Consider the following 25244-nt stretch of genomic DNA (forward strand, 5'->3'; position numbering starts at 1 on the left):
CAAATAATACATTTCTGTAGTATATTACAATGGCACATATATGTCAGTTTTCATTATTAAAGAATAATACTACTGTTATTAAAATATATTTTTTAGTACATTTTAAGATGAATTTTACAGCTGGTAAAAATCTATGTAGGTCCTAAATGAAGTACACCTGCTTAAAATATTTTTCCATGACATAACATTGACTTTTTTATGGTCCATTAATAACCCATTACAGCCTACTGACAAGGGAAGTGACTGTAATTACACAGACAAATAACACATACCCTACTAAAAAAAAGTTCATTCCAAGGCACATAGCATTCACTCTGGCTGACTATAATGGACAATTCGCGGGGGTTGTGCTTTCAAGTATTTGCATGTAAATTTTTCTATTGAGAACTGACAGCATTTGTTGAGTGGATGTTCTGTTGAAAGATTTCCAGAATGCAAAATACATTTACATATAAAAGGAAAACCTTTATAACTGCAATCATTTATTTATTATGTATGTCTGTAATTTGTACAGGTCCAGAAAGCAGTGTTTACAGGAAATGACAGATTATTTCAGAACTTCGCTCTCCTGGACATATCTTACGCACATACGGTAGAAATCTTTTCATTCTAATTGGGATTTCAGTCTCTCCTGATTTTTTACTGGCTGCCACAGACAAAGTTCACTTCCAGATGATATAATAGGTAATTCATTTTCAACATGGTGCTTTATTAGATGACTCACATTTTCAAAAACATGATCTTTAGTCCTCACCTAGAAAAAAAACATATTGGCATGTTAGAACTTTGCAAAATTAAAACTAGATGTAAAGTGAAATATATTTATATTATAGATTTGTGAGATATATGAGGCCAAATGTAGTCGGTGTTTAGCAGCATTTTCTTCTCTTTTATTTGAGGAAGAGATTAAAGAACCTGGGTATGGCTGTGGTAATGGCAGTTCAGCAGCTTTATTTTATTTGGGATCCAGGTCCGGGGTGTAATGATACCCCAACCTTCTTCCAGACCAGAAATTGTGGGGAGTGGCTAAAAAAACACCTGCCAAAGCCCAATAAAAGAGAATTGCCAGTTCAGATTGCTATGATGGATTTGGAGCCTGAGACCATTTGTGGCTTGGGGAGGCAAACCTGAGAAACCTGAGGGGAGGCTTAAGTAAATGTGAGTGCTCAGGTATGATACCCAGCCAGCAAGGTTTGGGGCACAGACTCTGGGACCATAGTGAATAGCACCCCTGTAGCTAAAGGGGAAAAATTCTTAGTTAAAACTATTGTTGTGAGGGACTTATGCCACTTTGGGCTTTGTTGAAGTTTGTTGCCTGAAGCAAAAAGTAAAATTTTGATTCTCCTGTATGCTGATGAAAGTTTATTTTTCATTCAATAAATAACAGGGTTTTTCCTGTGGAGCTGACCCAGTCATTTGATATCAGGAGGAGTAGCCAGGATAGCAAACTTTGTAGTAAGTATGACAACAATTTTCCAGAATATTTATAAATCTTTATAGTGCAGATACATAATTGTAGACAAAAACCTGTTTATACTTACCTGACCCACTGCCCATTCCATGGAATCTTTGTTCTATTGCACAGCAAAGCAGACAGCAGAATCTTCACATCCAAAACACCGAAGTGCTCTGTGATTACACATCAGGGTATGCAGGCATGTGCCACACCTAGAATTATTTTATGTGAAGACTTTGCAGACTGATTTATTATTAAAGATTCCAGGAATTGGCAGTCGAACAAGCTTGTAACTTAAGAAGATATACTGGCTGAAGGAGTGCTAAACAAATATCACCAAATCACTGTTATTCGGCCCTCCCCTCAGGCACGTTGTCTTGGTGTCACCTTTGACTCGGCCCTCTCATTTACCCCCCATATTCAGAACATTTCCAGGTCCTGTCACTTTCACCTACGCAACATCTCAAAAATCCGCCCCTACCTGCCCCTGAGACCACCAAACTCCTTGTACATGCTCTTATCATTTCTCGTCTGGACTACTGTAACATCCTTCTCTCTGGTATTCCACTAACCCGACTCTCTCCTCTACAATCGATTATGAATGCTGCAGCCAGACTCATCCATCCTTCCCTCCGCTCCTCTTCCGCTACATCTCTATGTAGTTCTCTCCATTGGCTTCCATTTCACCTTAGAATCAAATTTAAGCTCCTGTGCTTTGCCTTCAAATCCCTACACAGTTATTGTCCCGCTTACATCTCTGACATGGTTAAAAAATACTCCCCCTGCCGCTCTCTCCGCTCCTCCAATGACCTACTAATGACTTCCTCACTCATAACCTCATCACACGCACGGATACAAGACTTCTCTAGAGCTGCTCCAACTCTCTGCAATGGTCTTCCTCGTCCTATTCAGCTTGCTCCTACTTTCTGCTCATTTAAAGGAGCACTCAAAACCCATTTTTTCAAACTTGCCTACCCGGCTTCTTCTGTCATTTGAAACCATCACTACTTCCCACACTACATATCTCACATCCTTTGTGTGTGAAATTCCCCCACTTACTAGATTGTAAGCTCTTCGGGGCAGGGTCCTCTCCTCCTGTATCACTGTCTGTATTAGTCTGTCATTTGCAATCCCTATTTAATGTACAGCTCTGCGTAATATGTTGGCGCTATATAAATCCTGTTTATTAATAATAATAATAATAATAATAATCATCAATGTCATAGACTGGTGGTCAGCTGTAAAATGCCCACAATAACAGGTGACCTTGCTTTTCCTAAAGTAGATCATTTCATCTGTTTCATATTTCTTGTGTTTTATATAAGTATATCACCTGTCTGTAGGCACTCAAACAAAGATCTAAAAGTTTTCTGTTGCTGAATATAAAATATAGTATGATCATAGGTATAAAATGTTTAACAAAATCTTCAGACAACAAATAAAATCAAATTAGTGAGCTACTAATGTATTCCAGCAAAGGCTGCAGCTGTTTTAAATTGATTTAATAAACCTCTCCAAGGCTTGAGAGAATACACTTTCATCAGTAAACCTGGGCAATCCAGCAAACCTGTAATGGATTTCTTAAAAGTAATTTGCTATTTGTTAGCAATTTTTTTCAATCCTGGACCAGATCCATTCCATGTTTGCTGGATCACCTAGCTTCACTGATGAAAGTGTATTATCTCCAGTCTTGAGGAGATTTAATAAATCGTGCCCAATGTATCTGATTCTGGGTTTTCTGTAATCCACATCTTTCACAAGCATACTTGGCTCTAGCAAGGAGTGTACATCCAGAAGCCTGTGCTGTGTAACTTCATCTTTCTTTATTTCCTTCATCACATTCCAACATCCAAGGCTGGTTTATATTTGACTGGTAGCTGTGAGAAGCATTTTAGTTCTAATTTTTCTTACATTTTACATTAGGCTTCTTATATGTGAGAGGCAGCAAGAAGCCTGCCATGTTCCAACCTCATGAACCTGCAGGTTCAGACTGAAGTGGTTCTGCTGCCATAAATCACATTTTGCTGCCCCCTTAAAAAGTTAAAATTTGTTCATTCAACTGTTTTTCAGGTGTTTGCTTTCAGTAGTATTGCCTTATTTCAGACAGTTTATACAGTGTCCAAGATTAGTTACCCATTTCAACAGTTTATAAAAATTATGTAATTCCATATTCACTTCTTTCATTTGCAAGCAAACTGCTGCACAAGCATTTGCAAATTCCTGGAAAAGCCTCGCAATTACCACCTGTTACCTCCAGCAGGCACCTACTAGCAAACACCTGGCACCATGGAGTGATAAACACTAGTTTGGACATTAGGTTAATATTTTAATAATAATTGTCCTTATATATTCTGATTAGCACCAAATAGGGGATGGGGGTAGACTCATGCAGGACAGCAGTGCCTGGATGAAAAAAAAAAAAAAGTCCTAGGAAGGTAGGTGTGCATCATCTTAAAGAGGCCAACAAACCTGGAATGGATCTAATCCAGGATTGAAAACATTAACTTTTAAGAAGTCCATTCCAGGTTTGCTGGATCACCCAGTTTAAGAGATGAAAGTGTATCCGCTCCAGCTTTTATAAATCAGGCCCAATGTCTCCTATGGATCTAATTTTCAGTGGGTCAAAGTAAAAAGTTTTTCACTATTTTTACTGCTGCATTTTAGTATAGAAAGGTATTTGTCACAGCATCATGTAAAAGATGACAATGGTGATATATACCTTTCCCTCTGGGTCCACCAGTAGCAGATGTTTTGGATGTCCTTCATGTAATCCACTTAACACATATTGACCAAAAGAAGTGGTACTCTCTCGAACCAGAAAATCTCCATCATGAAGGAGGAGGCTTTCTGCTACCTTCCGATTCATTTTTCCATGAAACCACTCTTCTCTTTGTATGGAACTGCTGACAGTTAGCTTTCCACTTTCACTTGGGTGCTCAAGATCCCGAGTCACTAAAAAAAAAAAAATAAGATATATCAACCTAAATCTTCTCCACCTGTGGAGTATGTATGTATGCATGTATTACAGAAAATAGAAAAGATAACTGCTGCCAGCTATGTATTTAGTCATTTGCATGGACATAGAAGGCCATTGATAACACCCCCAATCAGCCCCCCATAATAACAGACTTCTCAGGTAATGAGATAATTTCTCCTAATTTTCTTATTATTGTAGACTCAACTAGAAAGAAAATGCTATAAGGTTAATAAACAGTTAGCAACACACAGTCCCTATGAAATTGTGCTGCTGTAGAATGGGGCCAATGTGGCAGTTATACAATTAGTTCATCTTACAAGTAGACAAATTGATAAAAAATCCATCAAATTGATCAATTGCATTTTGGATAAATACTTGTTTTTTGTCAATTGGCAATTCCTAACTGAAAATTATTTCTTTCACTTGCAAGGGGAAGGGTTTGGATCGTTGTTGTTAACCAGTTACAGTTTTATTTTTGCTTTTGAAGGAGGGTTTAAGCCAGGCATGTCCAAAGTCCGATTGCAGCCCGTGTTCAGATTTCCACCGGCCTGCAGCACTGTTGACCACAGTATAAAATGCACGCATACAAAAAGCTATTTTATATTTCATTAGAATTAGTCAACCACCTTAAAATTATCAGCCCGCTATTCGGCGGGCATAATCGGCAGGACAGGAGTGCCCATGTGCGCACAAGGAATCCCCTACGTCATAATAGTTGGAGTGTGCTGTGCGGGACCTGCACAGACCACGCCCACTCTGATTGCAGGAACGTGCTCTGCACGGAGCCTGCACTAACACCGGACTCCGTGCACAGGCAATCCCTCATGTCACCCTGGTGGGCATTTGCTGTGCATGACCACGCCCTGGTTAGTGGTCGGCCCCCACACATTTTCACCTCACCAAATCTGGCTCTCTTTGGAAAATTTTTGGACACCCCTGGTTTAAGCAATATGAAGAACAGCTGACTATTCTAAGCACCTCCATGTGTTCTATGGCTTCTCCCAACCCTGCAACTTCCAGATCTGTACCTGGAAGATGAATAAAAAACTGATGTCCCAGCAGGATTACCAATATGTTATGGTGGGGACTAAGGTCTATGTATACAGGTTCAATAACTGTCGTTGGAAATGATCTTTCATGATCCTTTCCAACGACAAAAGACTGAAAGAGCTCTGTACATACAGCACCGTTCTGGTCTATGAAGTGGTGAGGGGAAGAACTACAGAGCGGCACCCCACTGCGCTCTTTCCCCTTCACTTCTTTTACGATTGATGTAGTTTGTGGATCCGCCAGGATACATCCAAAAAGAAGAGAATCCATGAACGATTCTCATCTGATACCAGCCCTGAGGCGATCATTGAACGAGAATCATCTGACGTCCGTACATAGCCTAAAACATTATGTTTTCCTATATTGACTCCATAATAAATGTAATTTAAGCTATTATGAATAAATATTTTCATATTATGGGAAAAATAGGCAACCCAAATCATAACCAAGCCGTACCAAAATATCAGGATTTACTCTTTTCTTAAGAATAAAAAAAATAATAATTCTCAAACCTGAATTTATATAGGCTTTTTTGGAAACCTGAGTTTTTTCTGGACTTTGTTTTTTTGGCACTGTGTTTATGTAGGATGGATCATCAAAAAGTTCTTCCCGGTCTGCTGTCACTTCTCCATCCTGATCAGAAAGACCTGCAGGAACAAAGGTCTGTTTCTAGTATTCTTTTTGTTTGGTTTGTCATTATTTAATCACAAAGAACATAGAAAGGCTAATTTGTCTAATTCAGTAACATACAAGAGGAAAAAATACAAAATGCAAAATATTAAATATATCTTACCTGGAGTCTTCTGGTTCTCTAAGCAGTTTTCGTATATGTTGGCACTTTTAATGTAACCAGCCTAGAAATGGATTAAGACATTTTTTGAAAACATAAACAACACCATGGGCCTGAATTGTTGTTGCTATCTGAGACAGGAGACTATAGACTATCAGGGGTGATCCGGCAATCCTGAAATAGATCTTGTGAGGAAATTCAAACATTTTCCATCTAAAACCAAACTATTATGTTACATCACACAGGTTTATCCATGATAGTTTATCTTCTCCAGTCTTAGAGCTTCAATAAATCGGACCCAATTTGTTTTTATCATATGGCTCATATTAACGGAAATTCTTATAAAAATGCTGCATTTACTATTTAAACACACATATCTGCATTTGAAAGCAAACAATGCAGGGTTTGACTATAACAGGTTGCACTTCCCCTGCTTTGTTTGTAATTCAAATGAAACTTTAAGGAGCCTGCTGCTTTCAAAGAAACAAAGCACTATGGAAACCAGGTCAGATAAACCAGAACATTTTATGTACTGTCCTGTTAAAATCTATATTTTTTTTTGACCTGCATTTCATGTGAGTTCCAAACACACACATCAAACTCCTGTTGACATCCTGGTCCCAAATGGTCCTCATGCAGGTGGCATACCTATGAGAAGCAAATTACTTGTGCTTTGATGATGTCTTATCTGCATATGGTTGCTAACTCAGCATGTCTGGCTAAGCCCTATTCACATGGATAGGTGGGAAACAGGTAGAATGAAAGGATGAGCTGTTCAGTCACTGCATCTGCTGGAAGCTTTCCCCTATCCCCTGAAATGTCACTATCATAACTACATTCATATAGGAAGGAAAACAAAAGTGCTTTAAGTAATGTCACCCTCTAAGATCTGAGCTCAGAATCCTAGCACTTCATGTCACCAGTACTAGCTTCTGAAACAGGATATTACCAATCTGATAAAGTGTTTACATGACTTTTGATCATAGCGTAATATTGCCATCTGTGTGCACAACATTTTCATATCTGAGACATATAGCAAAGGTGTGTGGTGAGGAATGAATACAGGGCAATAAAGTATAACTGTATCACTTCTATTTAAATGTAATTACCTGCTTTACTATGCAGTTTTACAAACGCTCTACTGAAGGTGCTTATAATGAACCTCCAAATGCAAATTACTTGCTATGGTCAAACATGCCCAGTCCATCTGTTCCATGCACGGTCATTGGAGAACTGAATGCACTGCGACCATACCTTTGATCTTTGATGTACTTATGGTGTGTCAATGCTTATTCCTGACCTGTAAGCTATGAATATATTTAGACTAGTGCATTCTATGAGTAGTTTTCACATTGTCTAACTGATACTGACCCCAATCTAGTCATCGTTTGTGCATCTTTTTCTTTAACTTTTATCAGCTCTGATTGGTACCTGCTCCAACCCAACAGCATCAGCTGCTACTTCGAAGTAAACCCAAGTACTGAACAATAAGATCATCCCACAGCTAAATTCTTGTAAGGAGACCTGATGCACTCCAGATTCTATGGGCCTGATTTATTAAACCTCTCCAAGGCTGGAGAGGATACACCCAGTAAAACTGCGTTATCCAGCAAACCTAGAAAATTTCTTAAAAATAATTTGCTATTTGTGTTTGCAATCCTGGACAAGAATAATTCCAGGTTTGCTGGATTACCCAATTTCACTGATGAAAGCGTATCCTCTCCAATCTTGGAGTCTAGGCCTTCCATCGAGATTCGCTATGTAGGATACAGCAAGAACATGAAACACTCACTTTTCTATCTTATAAACAAAGGCCAGATATAGGATTTAGTGCCACATCCCAATTTTTTTTCAAAACACTCCCTACATCATTCATGGACTTTTTAGGCACCTCCCATCTCACATTTTTTTCATAATTGTAAAAACATAATTTATTTGATCATTAAAAGAGGAACACACTTCTATATATAATATGCAACCAGTCCCAATTAGTATTCAATGCATTTCACAGGATTGGCTTCCCCAAGAATACTGTATCAAATTTGAAATGGTATATTTCACAAAAAGTATGTGAGATGTAATTTGATGTGAGGTGTCTAAAACAGTGGTTGCCAACCCTTTGGTTGTCACGGACCACTAATTTCACAGACTCAGGCCAGCGCATGCACAGGGAGCTGTGTGTCACTCAAAGGGGAAGACACGTCACCCAGAGTGACGTCATGATGCCAGAACTCGTCCACCAGACCTGGGAGCCTGTGATCTGTGTGATCAAGGAGGTGGTCCGCGGCTTTGACTGCTGCGACCCCCCAGCGGGTTCCTACTTCCTACTCCACAGGGGGCCACACCAGCCAGAGCAGTGTACAACCAAAATTGGCAACCGCTGGTCTAAAAAATCATGCCAAGGGCACTTAACCTGGAGCCTTTCAGGCTAATTTACATAAGTGTAAATTGAAAATAAGTAACGTTAACATATGCGATTCATACATTCATATATCAAAAGGAGAATTTGAATTCTTTACTTGACTGGGTGTTAAAAAAAACAAACAAGGATACACCTCACTGTATTTCATTATTTCTTAGTGAATCAGACACATGGCATGCAATTGCATGTGTAGGTTAGTGCATGTGAATAATGATATCATACAAAATAGTATAGGTGTATTTATAACAAAATGCAATTGTAAATACAAACGTATATATTTGCTCACTCCTCATTTTTACTTTTCTATTCATTCAAAATAAATATAGGTCATGTAAAATCAATGTGAGTTTACCTGGAGGTTTTGCTTATCAGAGTCAAGGATGATTCCTGTTGTTTCAACTCTCATTCTTTTGTCAAGCACCCCACCAGTAGGGGGCTCTTTTCCGGGTAACTCATTATAGTATTCGTGGCCTTCCTGCTCTTTTACTGCCACATTAGTAGGGCTTAACAATTCACTAAACAGCAAGAAATAAAAGTTCAAAAAGATCAATAAAGGTAATCAACAAGGCAGTGAAAAGTAGGAAACTTTTCTTACATTTCGTACATTTTATGAAACTGATTTTTGATAAGATAACAAACCACATATCCCCTAATTTCCCTATTTTCTCCTATTATCAAACATAGGCCTCATCATTTCCCAGGTGATAGTCTGATTTGGTACAGCCCAGCAAGCAAAAAGATCCTTAACATATGTAGTACTTACCTTATTCCACGCACCCACAGATTTGCTCTCTGCTCTACAGACAATCCCCTGAATGTAATTTCTCTTTGCCTGTTTTGTGGCTTCCCCCCCTCCAATACTATCATAGACAATGCAAACCAGCATTTCCACATCTCAGGTGAGAGAAAAAAACGGCCAGATGTTGCCAGTTTTTTTATCTGATGTCTGTGACATTGGATTTTCTCTAACTTTGGACCTCTGGATTGACTGTCCCTGTTTCTTTGAGCAGATGTATCCACACATCAATAAGGCATTAATTATTAGTATTATTATTACACAGTATTTTTATTGCACCAACATATTATTGCCTTACCACTAACTATCTCTCAAAGGAGCTAATGTCATAGTCATATATCAATAATGTAGTCTAAGGACAATTTTTGAGGGAAAGCCGATCCTAATTGAATGTGTTTTTTTTGGGAATGTGGAAGGAAACCAGAGTGCGCGGAGGAAACCCATGCAAACACAGTGAGAACATACAAACTTCATGCAGATAGTGTCTTGGCCAGTATTCGAACCTGTGACCTATTGTTGCAAAGGCCAGAGTGCTGAAAACTGAGCCAACCATGCTCCCCAAAGCATAGTCCTAATTGGACTTTCCCACAACGGATCCCTGTTGTGGGTGCCTGTAGGAGAAGGAAGTGGAAGCTATTTTTTACTATGGGGTGCTGCCGGGTATCCTCCCCTCACCCTGGGAAATGAGTACAGGGGTATGTAATACCCCTACCCATTTGCTGAAAGGTTAAAGATACCCTAAAAATAAATACAATACACAATATTTTTTATCTCTGTCTCTTTTTTTACCCAATACTTAGCTTTGCTGGGTCCAGCAAGTAGCAGTGACATATAGTGACATGACTATTGACTTTGTAAAGTGCTGCATAGTATGTCTGGGTCATATAAATGCTGTGTAATAATGATAATAGTAATAAAAATAATAATGTATATATGACCAACACTAACCATGATGTTTTCCCATAAATCACCAACACATATAATATGGAAACTGGTTGTATTGTCTCATTCTGCTTTAAATTTAAGTTAAAATGGTGACTATTGGTCTACAAAGACATATCCTATATGAGAAAGCATAATAAACAACCCCAATGGTAATAGACACAAGAAATGTTTAGACAAGATATAAGAAGATTTCTAAAGTTATAAATCCTTTGGTTAGAATCCCTAGAATAGAATTGGAATGGAAGGACTTGGGATAGAGGACTGATAAGAACTGATATCCAGGATGTATTGATGATCATGCTCAATGGGACATGGGAAGGAATGTGAAGGAAAATTTTATGGGGAATGTGACTGATCTAAAAATTCCATCACTGGTGGCGTGCGACTCAGTATCTTTTCCATCTCTGTGTTCCTTCATATATTATTTTATTGCATATTTTCTCCCCAGGTTAGGATGTTAATGTCATTTTTTTGTTAATTGCCACATCTGGAAGTTTTCATGTAAAACGTCTTATCATTTTGCATTACAACATTCTGTAGCCTCCAAGGATTTCTCAGTTTCCTCACTATTCTCCTCGGAAGATAAAGTCTTTTTTCATGCGATAAAGTAAAAACATGGTTTATTTTCATTGGCAAGCACTCTAAAACCTCTCCGTGAAGCACTCAGTGGAAACGTCTGTATTTTATTTCCCAGAACCGCGAGGGGAGAAAAAGCATTTCCTTTCCCTTTACTGGTGGATGTTTTCAATTTGTACAACTGACGATATATGTTACGCTTTGTTAATTGCCCTTAAAGGAGTATTGTCACCAAAATGTCATTTTGTGTAAAGGATACAAAGCCCTTTATGTGTAACACACACACACACACACATATATATATATATAATCATCATCTTTAACTATGGTAAAATAAACAGTTTATAATCACAAGCACTTACCTCTCATCTTTAAAGGTTGGACTTTTCAAAAACTGTTTAAAGCGCAGTTCAAAAGCTTGTCCAATTGTGTTGATCACCTCTTGGGCTTTGCTGTTTGGGCATTCTAAAATGTGGCATGCTAAAATAAAACCAAACACCCACATTAAAAATTGTACTGTAATTGTGGAACTAATTATCCTTAGTCAGAATTCTAATACAATAATACCTGAGTTTATTCATGCCAGATCGCCCACATTACTGAATGTATTAAATACTATGGGCCTGATTTTTTAAAGCTCTCCAAAGTTGGAGAGAATACACTTTTATCAGTGAAGCTGGGTGATCCAGAAAACCTGGAATTGATTTTTTCAAAGTAATTTGTTATTTGCTACCAAATTTTTTGACCAGATCCCTTCCAGGTTTGCTAGATCACTGATGAAAGTTTATCCTCTCAGCTTTCATAAATCAGGCCCTTTGTCTTTCATTTTTTAAAGATTCCTTTTTAACAAACTCGGATGCAAACTGCTTGAAATGCACCTGAAATGCAGACTGCAGGCCTTTTGGTGCGAACAGACTCCAGGAAAAACCATATGTGCTCCAGAGAATGTTGCAAAATGCATGACAACACATCTGGTTGGAATAAACTTTGAAAAATCATTTGGATTTCTTTTCTTTTAAATGTGTAATAAAGATAGCTATCAAAGCAAATCGGTTCCATGAGCCCTTCAGTCACAGGAAAATAAATAACCATATTTAAAAAAAACAGCAGTGCTTCCATCATTCCAATAGGTCTTTTAATCATTAATTAGTTTGGAAAAACATTAGAAGGTCTATATATAAATGACATTGACTTAGGAATCACACAATTCAAGTATTTTTAGTTTGGGAATAAAATAATAAACCACAAGTGAAAGCTGATTCACACAGTTTCTAAATAGGTTTATTTGGGGTAATTGGGCGAAAATATTTATAAAAAACAAAACCTAAGTTTCATCAATTGAATAAATCCTATTTAAACAGTCACCACTCGGCACCACCCTTTCTCTAGAGTTTAAACTATTATATATTCTTTGAGTGCACTACTTTGCATTTTTTCACTAAATCCTATTACACAAACATGTAAATAAAAAAAAAAACTTCTATAGATATAAAAAGTAGAAAAAATAATTATTTAGGAACAAAGTTTGCAGTTTCATATTTGAGTAAGGAAGGAAACAATGTAATACTTTTGAAGGTGTTGTTATGTGAGTGACCATTAGATGGCGGTATACGTTAAGTTTAGCTACACAGTAGTCATCCCCATAATGTAAAATTCTCCTTATATTAGGAAATTAGAATTGTATTGTGATTTCTACAAAAAAAAATGCAAAACTTCAGGTTTGTTCCCCAGTGTGCTAACTGAGGCATGCCACTAATCTAATCAGCTACTCCACCTCCATCCACTCCAAAAAAGCATTTACAAGGCTGCAGCATTCCTTGCAGTAATTGTGTCATTTCTTTTTGCAGGTGATTACAATAAACTGCATTTAGGCTTTCAGCAGGCCTACACAGCCATGCCAGGCAGCACATCCTGTATATTTTCCAGACTTTTTCCTAATGTTGTTAAATCACTGCTGTGGGTGGAGTGTGATTCTGCCAGTAACACACTTCCTGTCTTAGGGTGACAATGCACACTCATCCTGTATCAGAACAGAAACAGGTCAGGATTACTAAATCCTCTTCCTCTCCTCCTACTTACATTGGATGAGTTCTGTAGCCCCAAGAGATACCAGTTACAATGTAACTGATTTATCAGCCAATAAGATTTCTGGCACAATCAGCAGGTATATTTTTAACAAAATTTAACAAAACACAAAATATATCTTTGTATAATAAACAGATCAAAGGCCCTAATTGGAACTGAATTCAGTTATTAGGCTAAGTTCATACAGATGGTAGAAACAGAAGATTCTGGGTGGTCCCCAGTGATTGGCACTGTGCCAGGTGCTCAGTTACTGCCATGAACCAGAGTTTTAATATTTGACAACAGGCAACAACAGGTGATACCGAACTACTCATTACCACCCCCTGTAATTGGCTATGGGTGGCTGCACTGGTATATGCGTCTCTACTGCAGGAGTGGTAGGAAGCAATACCCCCACAACCTCACCGCTCATCTGCACTTAGCTTCAGGGGTTTCATATGCTTTAAAGAATATCTCCCTGCATTCACTGGTGCAGTATCTGGATGTTTCTTTTTCCATCACCCGACATAACATACACAGATATGGGAAGAGCAAGTGGAGGACAAGTGATGGGATTTTTTTTAAACTATGGATCCTTAAATAACGTTAACTATGTATAAAATATCAGTTTCCACATCAAACAAAATATGCTCAAGCTAAATATACTCTGTGACTATAGTGTAAGAACCGATTACAGACTTACCTCTTTGGTTAACTGGATCCTTGGCTACATAAGCAACATAATCAGTAGTATCCTAAAATAAAAATACATATAATAATTATCATATAGTAATATATTTAAATTTATCATAAAGGCTAAAAGTTTTTAGGGTTTGCCAAACCCAGGGCCTAGGGTATCACCTCTTGGTGAGGGCGCAGTTTGACCCCATATAGTTTGATGTTGCTGCTCCAGAAGCCAGGCAGTGGTGGAGCAGACAGCAAAGTATGGGGCCCTCACTGTATGAACTCTACAGATTCAGGTCAGAATAGGAGGAAACTCAGGGAATCTCCCCCCTCACCTGCTAATGAGCTTCTAGCCACTGTGACTGCAGAGGTTCCCTTTGTTAATTTTGCTATTCATATAGCATTTTAATTCACCTGACTATAACAGGCATCATCTGCTTATACCATATTTTATGAGGATATTAGACCTAGAAAAAATGCTTATTATTCAGGAGATCATATCATTTTCATTACAGTTTTACATAGAATGGAGCTCTGCCTGAACCCCCTTGCTTTAACCCTTTTAGCAAGATTTTACCTACCCCTAGGTTACTCTTGAGGGGAAAAAGCCCTTAACCCCCAAATACATAAGAATTTTTTTATGGGAGCATATCAAGCAGGAAAATATTTATTTGCTCAACTTTGTGTAAAACCAGCCCAAATGTTCCCTGTAATACAAACACTTAAACAGAACAAAATATTGTTCCTGCCAGATGATTGTTATGTCTGTGCTGTGTTACCAAAACTGTTCTATTTTCACATTCCATCCTAACTTTACTAAAAGCATTATATAAACCTAACAATAAAATCTTTTCCAAAACCACTAGAACATGCCTTAGCTGTGGCCACATCTCTCATCACAGGTATTCTGTTATATAACAAATGTATACTTACAGGATCTCCGCCAGATGCAAATGATATTGACTGCATATGATGGTTCGCAACAATCTACATAAAAAAAAGAATAAAAATATTATTATTAATTGTTCTCTATAAATACAGGCAATGGCCCAATGATTAGTATTGCCTGAACCCCTTTCCCCCTTGCAATTAATTTTCCCCTATTACTTGCTAAGCATGTCTTGTTCTTCATTGTGTCTCTCTCGCCCTCTTGGTGGAGGTAGGATTTCCTTCCTTAAAACAGAGCCTCCAGCAAGGAGAACAGTGAGCAGAACAGTCACATCACCAAATATAACTCAAAAAAATACCTAACAGAGGCAGCAGTGTCTTAGATTTCATACTGAACATATACAGCTATAAGGAAATAGGCACAGGGGAAATCAATAAGCAGAGCATGTAAACTAATAAAAGATCAGTTTCCTGCCTTGAGCCATTGACATTATATATTCCACTTTTGAGATTTGTAGCAGAATAAAACCTCTGTTCATAAGTAAAGATGCAAAAGCAGACAAATATGGAGAAAGGACAGTTCGTGTGACACCACAACGGGATATGGTAAAGCAATTGTCACTGCAAGTTACACTTCCACCTGCTATGGTCTTATTGCAAGAAATAAAGATGTGCAGAGACCTAGTGATGATATTACTGGGTCTAAAATAATGAAAAGATAAATGTAAAGGTATAAAAGAGGTATTTAAAAATATTCCATAAGCATGTTAATGAGGGGAAAAGGTGAACCAATAAAGGCAAAATATCAGCAGAATAAACTTCAGCCTTAAGCTTTCCCTACAAAGAAGAATTTGTGTGTTCATTTCCAACTTTACAGGCTCTCATTAAACTCCACAGATTGAACATTGACTGTTGGGTTCATGCTGGGTGTGTTCTCACACAATGTTCTTGTTATTCTGTAAACACTGATAGTAAGGCCTCCCTACAGGCTTGAAAGAAACTCTGGATAACTTGAACTCTGATCACCCAGGGCAAGAGGAGACCCTAGAACTGTGTTTTACTAACTTTAATACTGAAGATTCAACTATGTAAAAGACCACATTGCGACAAAGACTCAAATCCTGTGCACTTCAGTATTCTCAACCATTTTCAACTACAGACTATGTGACCAAACTGAAAGGGTAATGCCATATAGTAGAGGTTGGCTGTCTCACTATTTCCTTCTACACCAGCCATTCTCAACCAGGGTCTTATCATGGTTTGCTTCAGTAGTTTCTAGGGGTTCCTTGAGCTGTGGGTGATTGACCATTTGCTGGGTCCTGTATAGTTATAGTTAAAGTTAAAGTTATTGACACGTTTCAGAACCAGCAGTGTGACGCCAGAGATAATTGTATCCGGCATTCAGACCACCACTGTAAGGAGAACATTCTATCAACTGACTACTAATGAAAGGGACATTTTCCTATTGCCACCCAATAATTGGTTTTAGCAAGACCTAGAAGTAAAAAAGGTTCCTGTGGGGTAAAACTGCTGAGAAACACAGTGTAGTTTGTCATCTTATTTCTTATGTATTAGCAGGAAGTAAAGGATAATCATTTACATTCTAATTTTTACACTTGTCAGGAATTGTAGCGACATAGTTCTCCCCATGTTATCTGTTGCTTGTTTCTATCAAAATTGTTAATATTAAACAATAACCTTAGGTTTTATGCAGGCTTTTTTTACAGGACAAAAAAACTTAAGTACCTTTGAAGTGAATGTTTATTCTGTCTCCTTCTCCATACAACTCCAATTACCAAACATAGGAAATCTCTCAATATATATCTTCTTTTAGACCCAGCAATGTCATTAATTTGTCTTTGTGTTTCTCCTGGGCAGGGTGCTGTAGGTAGTTTCTTGAAAACAACACCCAGTGCTCCTCTTAGAGGTACTCACTCGTGATACGGGTTATGCAAATATGTACCTCAGGGGCATGTGCCAGTCTGAAGGAGTGGGTGGTCCTAGGCAGACTACTTAAGAAGGAAAAGGGGTGAGATAAAGCTTTGATCTACTCAGATGTGCAAAAGATAAAAGGTTAACTATCTCCCTCCTCCAGCTCAGAGAAGCAGGAGTATTTCATCAAATAGATAAGTACACTGGATTTTTTGATAGACAGGATTGTTCATTAGAAGAAAGGAAGTTGAAGCCCTAATATTAAAACGATAGATGCGTTGTATACATTGATACGAATGGAAATGTTCTAAGTAAACAATTCTGTGCTGCATTGTAGGTGGATCTAGGTGTCTGCTCTCATTGCCCTGATCTTATTCTGACTCCAAGAAGTTTTGATGAGGTTAAGAAAATATGTAACACTGGTCTATAACATTTTTCAATCAATCTCCTGAGGAAGCAGCTTTTGTCTGTGAAACGCGTCGAGAAAGAATTGAGATAAATATAAAGCTAATATTAAAGTGTTATATAAGTTTTTTTTAAAAAAAAAATACTGTTTTTAAAAAGTTATAATAAATTGTATAAATTATTTTACCAGAATTGTAGTAATTTTGTTTGCTTTTAAAGTCCCAACTCAATATTGTTTAGTATGTCTATGTAAGATGTGGCAGTGTATCTTAATTGTGTGGGATGCTCAACGTCTTATAAAAGGTTAACTATAAGATAATTGTAGCATCTCTTACAATAACCTCCGTATAATGTATTCTTCAATATTTGCATTTGGGATGCATAGGGATGAAGGTCTGTAGCCTTAGGAGCTTTAGATGACAACATGTTATAACATAATGGAATATGTATGTTGTTTGATAGATAAAAGTCACTAAAGGTCTATCAGCCAAGATGCTGAAACAATTCATTCTCTGTGCTAATGTTTAATAGTATAAAGGAGGCGAGTCTGCCAGTTGTCTGTCTGGATAACCATGTGATGAAAAATCATTTAGTTCAGCAGGAATACATGCTATGCCTTCTTTTTGCTTACTGTTTATTGGGGAATACATGAACATCTGATCTTTGCTGCATTGTTTTGGGGTTCCAAGCCTTCGAGTGTCCTGTAGGAATGGGTGGGCCAGGCACTAATCCCGCTTTGAGTCCAGAAATTGAGTATTGCTGCAGCTGGCTGATGCTAAAAAGACGCATGTCTTTGACATTGAGGGGGAAGTTGCAGTATGAGGCCAGGTAGAAAGGCTGTGTGAAGCCTGTGAGCTGGGAGTAGGTTTCCACAGTTTAGGTCTGGTATGATAGGTGAACCTGGGTGATCCATGCTGTGATAACACTGATGCCCTGCGCAGAAACACCCTGTATTTTTCTTTGTTTTTAATTAATAAAAGTGGACAAAGTACCCTGAAATTGGAACTAAAGTTTTAAATACCTCTCTGCAGCAAGTGCTTTTGATGCCAATATCCCACAATATATATATATTTAGAGAGAGAGCGAGAGATAGAAATGTATTGCGTACTGTTGCATATTTGCATGTAATGCTATGGAAATAGTTGTACGCTGAAGACAATTTAGGGGTTTAAATGGCTTTGGCAGGAATTACAGGACCCAACTTTGAATTGCCTTTAGAGCAACAAGTAAAGGAAAATCCTAAAATAGGGACACCCGTTCCGAGGGTAACTCCCTGAGATTAAAATTTGATTTACTTTACTTTAGGACAAGAAAGGGAAGAGATACCTGCCTGACAGGGTACAGACAGCAAACAAAACCTGACAGGGGTTTTAACCTTTCCATTCTCTATAAAAACCTGAAAACAACATTGACAGACATGTACTTTAAAAAGAACTACAAATCATTAACGTGAACCTTTGCAGGGCAAAGCAAATCAACGTGTTTTCTTTTAATGAATTTCCCCCCCTGTAATATATATTCATCTACTTTACACTCCTCTTCTGCATTGTTCTCCTGCTGGGAGCAAAGTAAAATGCTGGGTAAACTACCAGACAACAGAGTCGTAGATCACACAGGTGTATGGATTCTCCTTGTGAATGTGCTGATTGGCCCAGCACTGTCACATGGAGCGAGATACATTCTCTTTCATATGCAGAGGTACGAGATATTTCCTTTGGTGAAGCAAAGGTTTAAGTTTAAGTTTACGCTGGCGAGGAGTGCTGAATTATAACAAATTTGATATTTTGCCCTGATTAACAAAACATTTAATTACAGGCCAAGAAACCTTCAATCCAGCATATGGTAGGCATACGATTTTTCTATTACCGGTATATAGAACGCCTTCAGTTCCAAAAAAAAATATAGAATATTTGACAGCATATGTTCCCGGATTGTTTTCCCACGCACATACCTGCTGAGTGTCAATATCTGTCAGGGTAAGGCTGTTTGTAGAGATGGTCAGCTTGACATTGATCCCTGAAAACTGGAGGTTGCTCTTTCCCAGAACAGAGGACAAAAATTTCAGAGGCGGCTGAAGGAAAATAAAAAAAGATTGGTTACTTTTTAAAAGCTTTTAACAATACTCCAAGTATGAACTGCATGAAACTATCACAAATATCCATTGTTTTAATGCGATATCTGCAGGGATGAATCATAAACCATGACCTTCAAATGGACACTTTGACCACAACTTACATCCGACTGCCTGCTAAAGATAAGCCATTGATATACAAAAGTAGCTACAATAATGTGCTTGTGCTTCCATTCAGATACTCGGATTCTGTAAATAATTCTTGTGGAATCTATCATTGTAACAAAGACATTATATTATATAACAGAACAAATGTAACTTCTTTATTTAATAGAAAATAAGAATATGGCCTCTTTTTTAAAAACAGGGAATCTGACATTCCCTTAAATAGTCGCTAGTGGGAATCTTCCAGGCCCATGTGCTTCAAAAGCAGTAATTTTGTTTGATTCCCAAGCTCAACATTCTTTATAAAACTAAACTACGTCAGCAGTCTTAGGATATTCCCCTCAGAACTACCACCATCAACATATTTATTGTAAAGAAGAATATTTTTTTCTAATCAACTGCCACACTTTTCTATAAAAAGCACTAAAAAGCTCTCAAAGGCTGGAGAGGATACACTTTCATCGGTGAAGCTGGGTGATCCAAAAAACCCGAAATTGATCTGGTCCAGGATTTTAAAACATTAGCAAAGGACTTTTAGGAAATCCATGCCAGGTTTGCTGGATCACCCAGCTTCACCGATGAAAATGTATCCTCCCTAGCCTTGGAAAGCTTTAATAAATCAGGAATTTAATATACAATTCCTAATGCTGTAAAGTTATTGCTACATTTGAGCTGGATTCTATTACTTGGCTTCATGCTACTCCTAGGGTGGTGGCAATGCTGACCTAGTAACAAACGTGTATGCAGTCAACTCAAACAGTTTGATTTTTCAATCTATCTGGCAGAGGAAAACCGTGAGCTGGACTGGACTGAAATCAAAATCACAAATTAAGTAATGCCATATCTATAATTGCAACATTAAGGAAAGTGCTGTTTAACTGAAAATATTGCCACCTTCACCTAAATATCACCTGGTGTTTCAAACATTATGATCACTTCTCATGTAGTAGGTCAGCTGTTCTCAACCAAGTTTCCTCCAGAGCTTGCTGAGGTTTCCTTGAACTGTGGCTGACTGACTTCATATTTGATATTGTCGGCAGAGTTCGGGGGCAAAAGTTATAAAGAAGGGCTAGCTGTCTGACTCTAATGATCTTTTCAAAAAAGAGTGGCATTCTAGCCACAAGTGTAAACTGGGCATACTTCCCACTGCCCTCCAATGTAATAAGTTTTTTTCCTACTGGCGTCTGAGACGTAAGGATTCCTTAGAGGTAAAAAGATTGAGAACGGCTGCTAATACCACATTTTTCTGTTAGCCTTAATGTATGTTTAGGGGCCCTTTATCGTACATTGGTCCTGTTGTATTATAGGTCTCAAAGACAAGTACATTGGTCCTGTTGTATTATAGGTCTCAAAGACAAGAGAAAATAGACTATCAAAGGTGAACCTGGGTGATCCACCAAAATTGGGATGGATTTCCTAATTTGGTGAAAGCTTTAAATCCTGGACCAAATCCATTGCAGGTTTGCTTTAGTTTCTGTTTACCAAAATATAGGAAACTTTGTGACCAGTTGACAAAATCAGTTTCCACCTTGATCAATATAAAGTTCTGTTCTCCACTTTTTGATTAAAAACCCTTCAAAACTACAATGAATGTAACATGATTGCGTCTCTGGAGAAAAAAACTACCATCCAATTTATACTTTTTAGAAGGATAAGTCCTAAGACAAGGAAACGTGTTAACACGTCACTTCCCCAATCAATGACAAGGCCATTAAAGCTTAACTTTGTTCGGGATAGAATAGAGGAGTTATAATGTCTGTCAGGTTTTCTCAAAAGCAGAAGATTTGAAATCTGGTAAAGCTTTATTTCCTCATCTCAAATTTCATTAATAATGACTACAAACTCGCCAGCATATTGAGGGACAAACAACGTAATGAAAGTTCTTGAGATCTATAAACTCATTATATATAAAAAAAAATTGTCCCAAACATGGTAATTCAGACTCAGAGTGACACTTTAAAATTTCTTTGCAACATAAAAGTGGGCACGCGTGCCCATTTCCGTGCCCACCCCACTACACCCCTGCATATATACCCTTTGTTCTGTCTTACATGTTCTATTCTTCTTTTCTTCTCAGTCATATATTTAATTTACCAATTTTCAGTGCAATGCTTTATACACTCTGTAAGGACTGCCCTCCATGTGTTTTTTTTTTACTATTTTATACTATTACTACTACTATGGTGACTGCTAATAAATTATTCAAAAACCAAAATACTAATAAAAGGAAATGTTAGCTTTATATTTCTGTCTTCAGCTCCTTCCCCTGTGATACTGATACAAGAAATTGCAATGTAGTTGACCCTGGGACATGAAGACACATCCAAAACTGGGGCTAGTTTACTAAAAAGTATGTTTGATTGGGTAATTGTAATTAAACTGTTCACAATTAATTGGGCCTGATTTATTAAAGCTATCCAAGGGTGGAGAGGATACACTTTCATCTGTCAAGCTGGATGATCTAGCAAATTTGGAATGGATTTCTTCAAAGTTATTTTCAATTTGCTGGAAATGTTTTTCAATCCTGGACCAGATCCATTCAACTTTTGCTGGATCACCCTGGTTCACCAATGTATCTTCTCCAGCCTTGGAGAGCTCTAAAAAATCATGTCCGTTGTATGCACACTTTTATTTCCTTTAGATAATCAGCTTCATTGTCAAAGCATCTACCTAAAATGTGTCATAAAAGGAAATTAGGTAAAATCTACAGGAAGCAGATAGAAAACCAGACAACAAGGTTACTACTGACATTAAAGCCTGACAGAGGATCTAACACTCACTATTGTCATTATCTATATATATATATATATATATATATTCACTATACTATAGCATACCAAGGCAGCAGGGTGTCTTGTCCTCCCCCCAAGCAACCTGTGTGTGCGGCCATCGTTCCTATTGTCAGAAAAAATATTCTTGAACAGTTTTTTGTTGATATTAATTGTTATTCTCTGATCTGCCCTTTTTTTCATTGTATTTCATACATTTAATATTAGAAACATGATATCGCATGCATGCAGTCTGCGTGGGGCAGGGTGGTATACTCAGGAAGCTATGTACAGTGCCCAGCCATCCCCTCCCACCAGCCATGATCTTCATGCTTTGCAAAATGAATCACAGAAATAGCGATGTCACTGGGTCCATAAAATAGGAAGGTTTTATAAAAAGATATATATTTGGCATGGCGTGATGTAGGGTGAATGAAAGAAGGTGTGAAGGAAAATATGGATAATAATGGTGAAGTGCTATTTATACTTGTGTTATATATTGAGCATGGTGTGTGATTTGAAGCATTCCAGATTTCTGTTCTCTTAAGGCTGCCTGTTTCCTAACTACGTAATTTAGTGGCTGCTTGGATTATGAAACCAGACACATTTTCTCGGATGGTGAATTATTTGGTAATTTGTTAATTATAAGACTACGTATTTCCCTATAAAATTTCTTCCATCACTCCAGTCATACAGAGGATAATTCTGCTAAAAGAGACAAAAGACCTATTGAATCCCAGTGACAGATCACATGATTACACGATGAATTATCTTTAATTTCTTACTGGAAAATAGAAAGACTTGCAAGATGACCCCTAAAGGGTCGGTGTGTAGTAGAATCCCAGGCATAGAATTGGGATTTGCAATATTCAGCAAGTACTGTACATCTGTGCCTTGCTTTCTTTGGTTTATTCAGACTTCGTTTTATACAACTATTACAATCTAAAATCCCTTGGCCCAGGGGAAGGACACCCAGTTTTGGGGCCCCAATGATTAGTACAAACCAGAAACACAATCAATGGAATTTGTTTGTTTCCTATATATTTGTGCTGGTTTTCTTTAGGCAAAGCATACCCCAAAACTAACCAAATATTAAGACCAAAAATAGACAATTGGGCCTGAGTTTGTGAAGTTCTCACAGACTGAGGAAGATAGATTATCATGGTGATTGATGGATTCGGTCCAGGTTTGAAAACATTTGCCAACTAATAGCAAATGATTTTTAAGAAACCCACTCCAAATCTTGGAGAGCTTTGACGAATCAGGCCCAATGTGCAGGATAGTAAGCTCTTCGGGGCAGGGTCCTCTCCTCCTGTATCATTGTCTGTATTAGTCTGTCATTTGCAATCCCTATTTAATGTACAGCGCTGCGTAATATGTTGGCGCTATATAAATCCTGTTTATTAATAATAATAATAATAATAATAATATATTACACCTTTTATAAAGGAACAAGTGAACACAGCTTACACTCTATCATAATATGTGGCACCATTGTCATAAGGCAGTATTGACTCTACGCTGCTTACTACCGATCCTAATGATAATTACATACAGTTCTGTAATATATGTACTGTAAAGTACTGCTCAGTTCAATATTTATTTTTTAACTGGACCCTGTCAGATCTTTAAAGAATTCCAACAATTATGTCCTGCTAGAGAAATACTCTTCTGGTTACCTCTCCAGTGTCAGCATTTCAGTCTTCATCAATGACTTGAACATTTAACATGTCCAACAGTGTCAGATACTTGTATCACTGACCATACACTTCTTTCTCAACCGTATGTCACTGCTAGGAGGTGAATCACATATATACAGATGAATATTAGGTAAAGTGCCATAACTGAAATTGTTTTAGTAAAGAGCAATGATGATGTGCAGAGGCCAGATTTCAGTTTTCAAAAGTGGGCTCAGAAAGTTCATTACACTGTTTACAATTTTGAGTTGCAATTTTTATATTGATCTGTAATTCATTAAATACATCTGATTGTATAATATGTTAATATAATTGGATCACATTGTTCTTGCTGTATTTTTAGTACTATGTCATATTTACCTTTCGTTTTCTTGCAGCTCCTTTGGCACAGTGGACAGCTTCACAGAGGCGGCTTATTGCTTCCCTGTAGATATAACAAAACAGCAATTTAGTTTCAATCACAATATCAACTGAATAAAATATTTGATCACCACACTTGTAAAGGGCCATATTACCCAAACAAAATTTTAGCTAGGGAATGTCTAGTAGAATAAGTTTGCCCCACTTTACTATATTGGTAAAGGATTCTAGCGGAAAGTTCTCCTTAATATTGTTCTTGGCCACCTTAAGGTATTGGGTATTACAACTCTTTGTGCATTCTTGTGTCTCATTAAAGTACCTTAGCAAAGGGGGAGATATGCGGAACAAATGTCCCCTCCATCAAAATGATAAGTCTGACAAATTAAAGGAAAAAAAAGTTTTAACTCATTTCAGAATGACAAAAACAATATAAAGTTTTTTTTTAAAAAGTTTATTGTAGTTAGTAATCAGTTTAAAAACATCCATGAAATTAGAAAAAAAATTTTATTGACTTTTTTATGTTTTTCCCTAAATGTTAACATGGGTAAGATTTTAGTGATTAGGTTTAAGTCTACTTAGGCATCTTTTTTCATTTATTCCCAAAAACAATACAAATATAATGTGAATATAAATAAAACATGCAAAAGTAGGTACAGCTTCCCATCATAGAGAGTTACTCCAAAGTCTAAAGGATCCCAGGTCTTATACGAATTTACCATTGGTTCCACCTAATAATATTTTACAGCTAAATATAATATTTGAAATCACATATTGATCCTACTCCAAGTATATTACATTGGATTTGTGTAAACAAATCATATGCAAAAATTACATATTTAATAAAATATTGGAACATTGCACATAGAGAAACAGACCATATAACATCATTTTTATTATTATTATTTAAAATCCATAAAAGCTGATCACAATCTTAGGTATTCAATGGATAATCCCAGACTATTAAACGGAATCTCTAGGTGATGTTAATCTCTACGCGTTTCGTGGTAATTTGATACGCTTTATCACCAAAGACGTTCTCTCAAATTTGACCTCAGAGTACAGAGGAAGACAAGGATCACAAGGCCTTCATTTGGGAAAAAAGGATCTGTTATTATACTATAGTGTCACTGTCTCTAGTAACTTACTCTACAGACACCATTATGCCTTTGGCATTCTCGTGAAAATTTCCTAGAACTTC

The 25244-nt window shown here is 37.4% G+C and overlaps 1 protein-coding gene across 1 annotated transcript in view; it reads right to left on the reverse strand.

Annotated features, from left to right (window-relative positions):
* Positions 1-465: 465 nt before the first annotated feature.
* The window catches only part of SHC4 (SHC adaptor protein 4), a 41410-nt gene continuing 16631 nt past the window's right edge, over positions 466-25244 (reverse strand). Inside the window, exons 3-12 of the mRNA XM_072402404.1 lie at positions 24047-24110; positions 18937-19056; positions 14694-14747; positions 13780-13831; positions 11375-11492; positions 9048-9210; positions 6277-6337; positions 5996-6130; positions 4176-4408; positions 466-754 (exon numbers count right to left, since the gene is read on the reverse strand). Of these exons, the coding sequence (XP_072258505.1) occupies positions 605-754; positions 4176-4408; positions 5996-6130; positions 6277-6337; positions 9048-9210; positions 11375-11492; positions 13780-13831; positions 14694-14747; positions 18937-19056; positions 24047-24110 (1150 nt within the window). The 3' untranslated portion in view covers positions 466-604. The remainder of the gene's footprint in view (positions 755-4175; positions 4409-5995; positions 6131-6276; positions 6338-9047; positions 9211-11374; positions 11493-13779; positions 13832-14693; positions 14748-18936; positions 19057-24046; positions 24111-25244) is intronic.

The sequence above is a fragment of the Pyxicephalus adspersus genome, chromosome 2 (assembly GCF_032062135.1).
Source record: "Pyxicephalus adspersus chromosome 2, UCB_Pads_2.0, whole genome shotgun sequence".
NCBI lineage: Eukaryota > Metazoa > Chordata > Amphibia > Anura > Pyxicephalidae > Pyxicephalus > Pyxicephalus adspersus.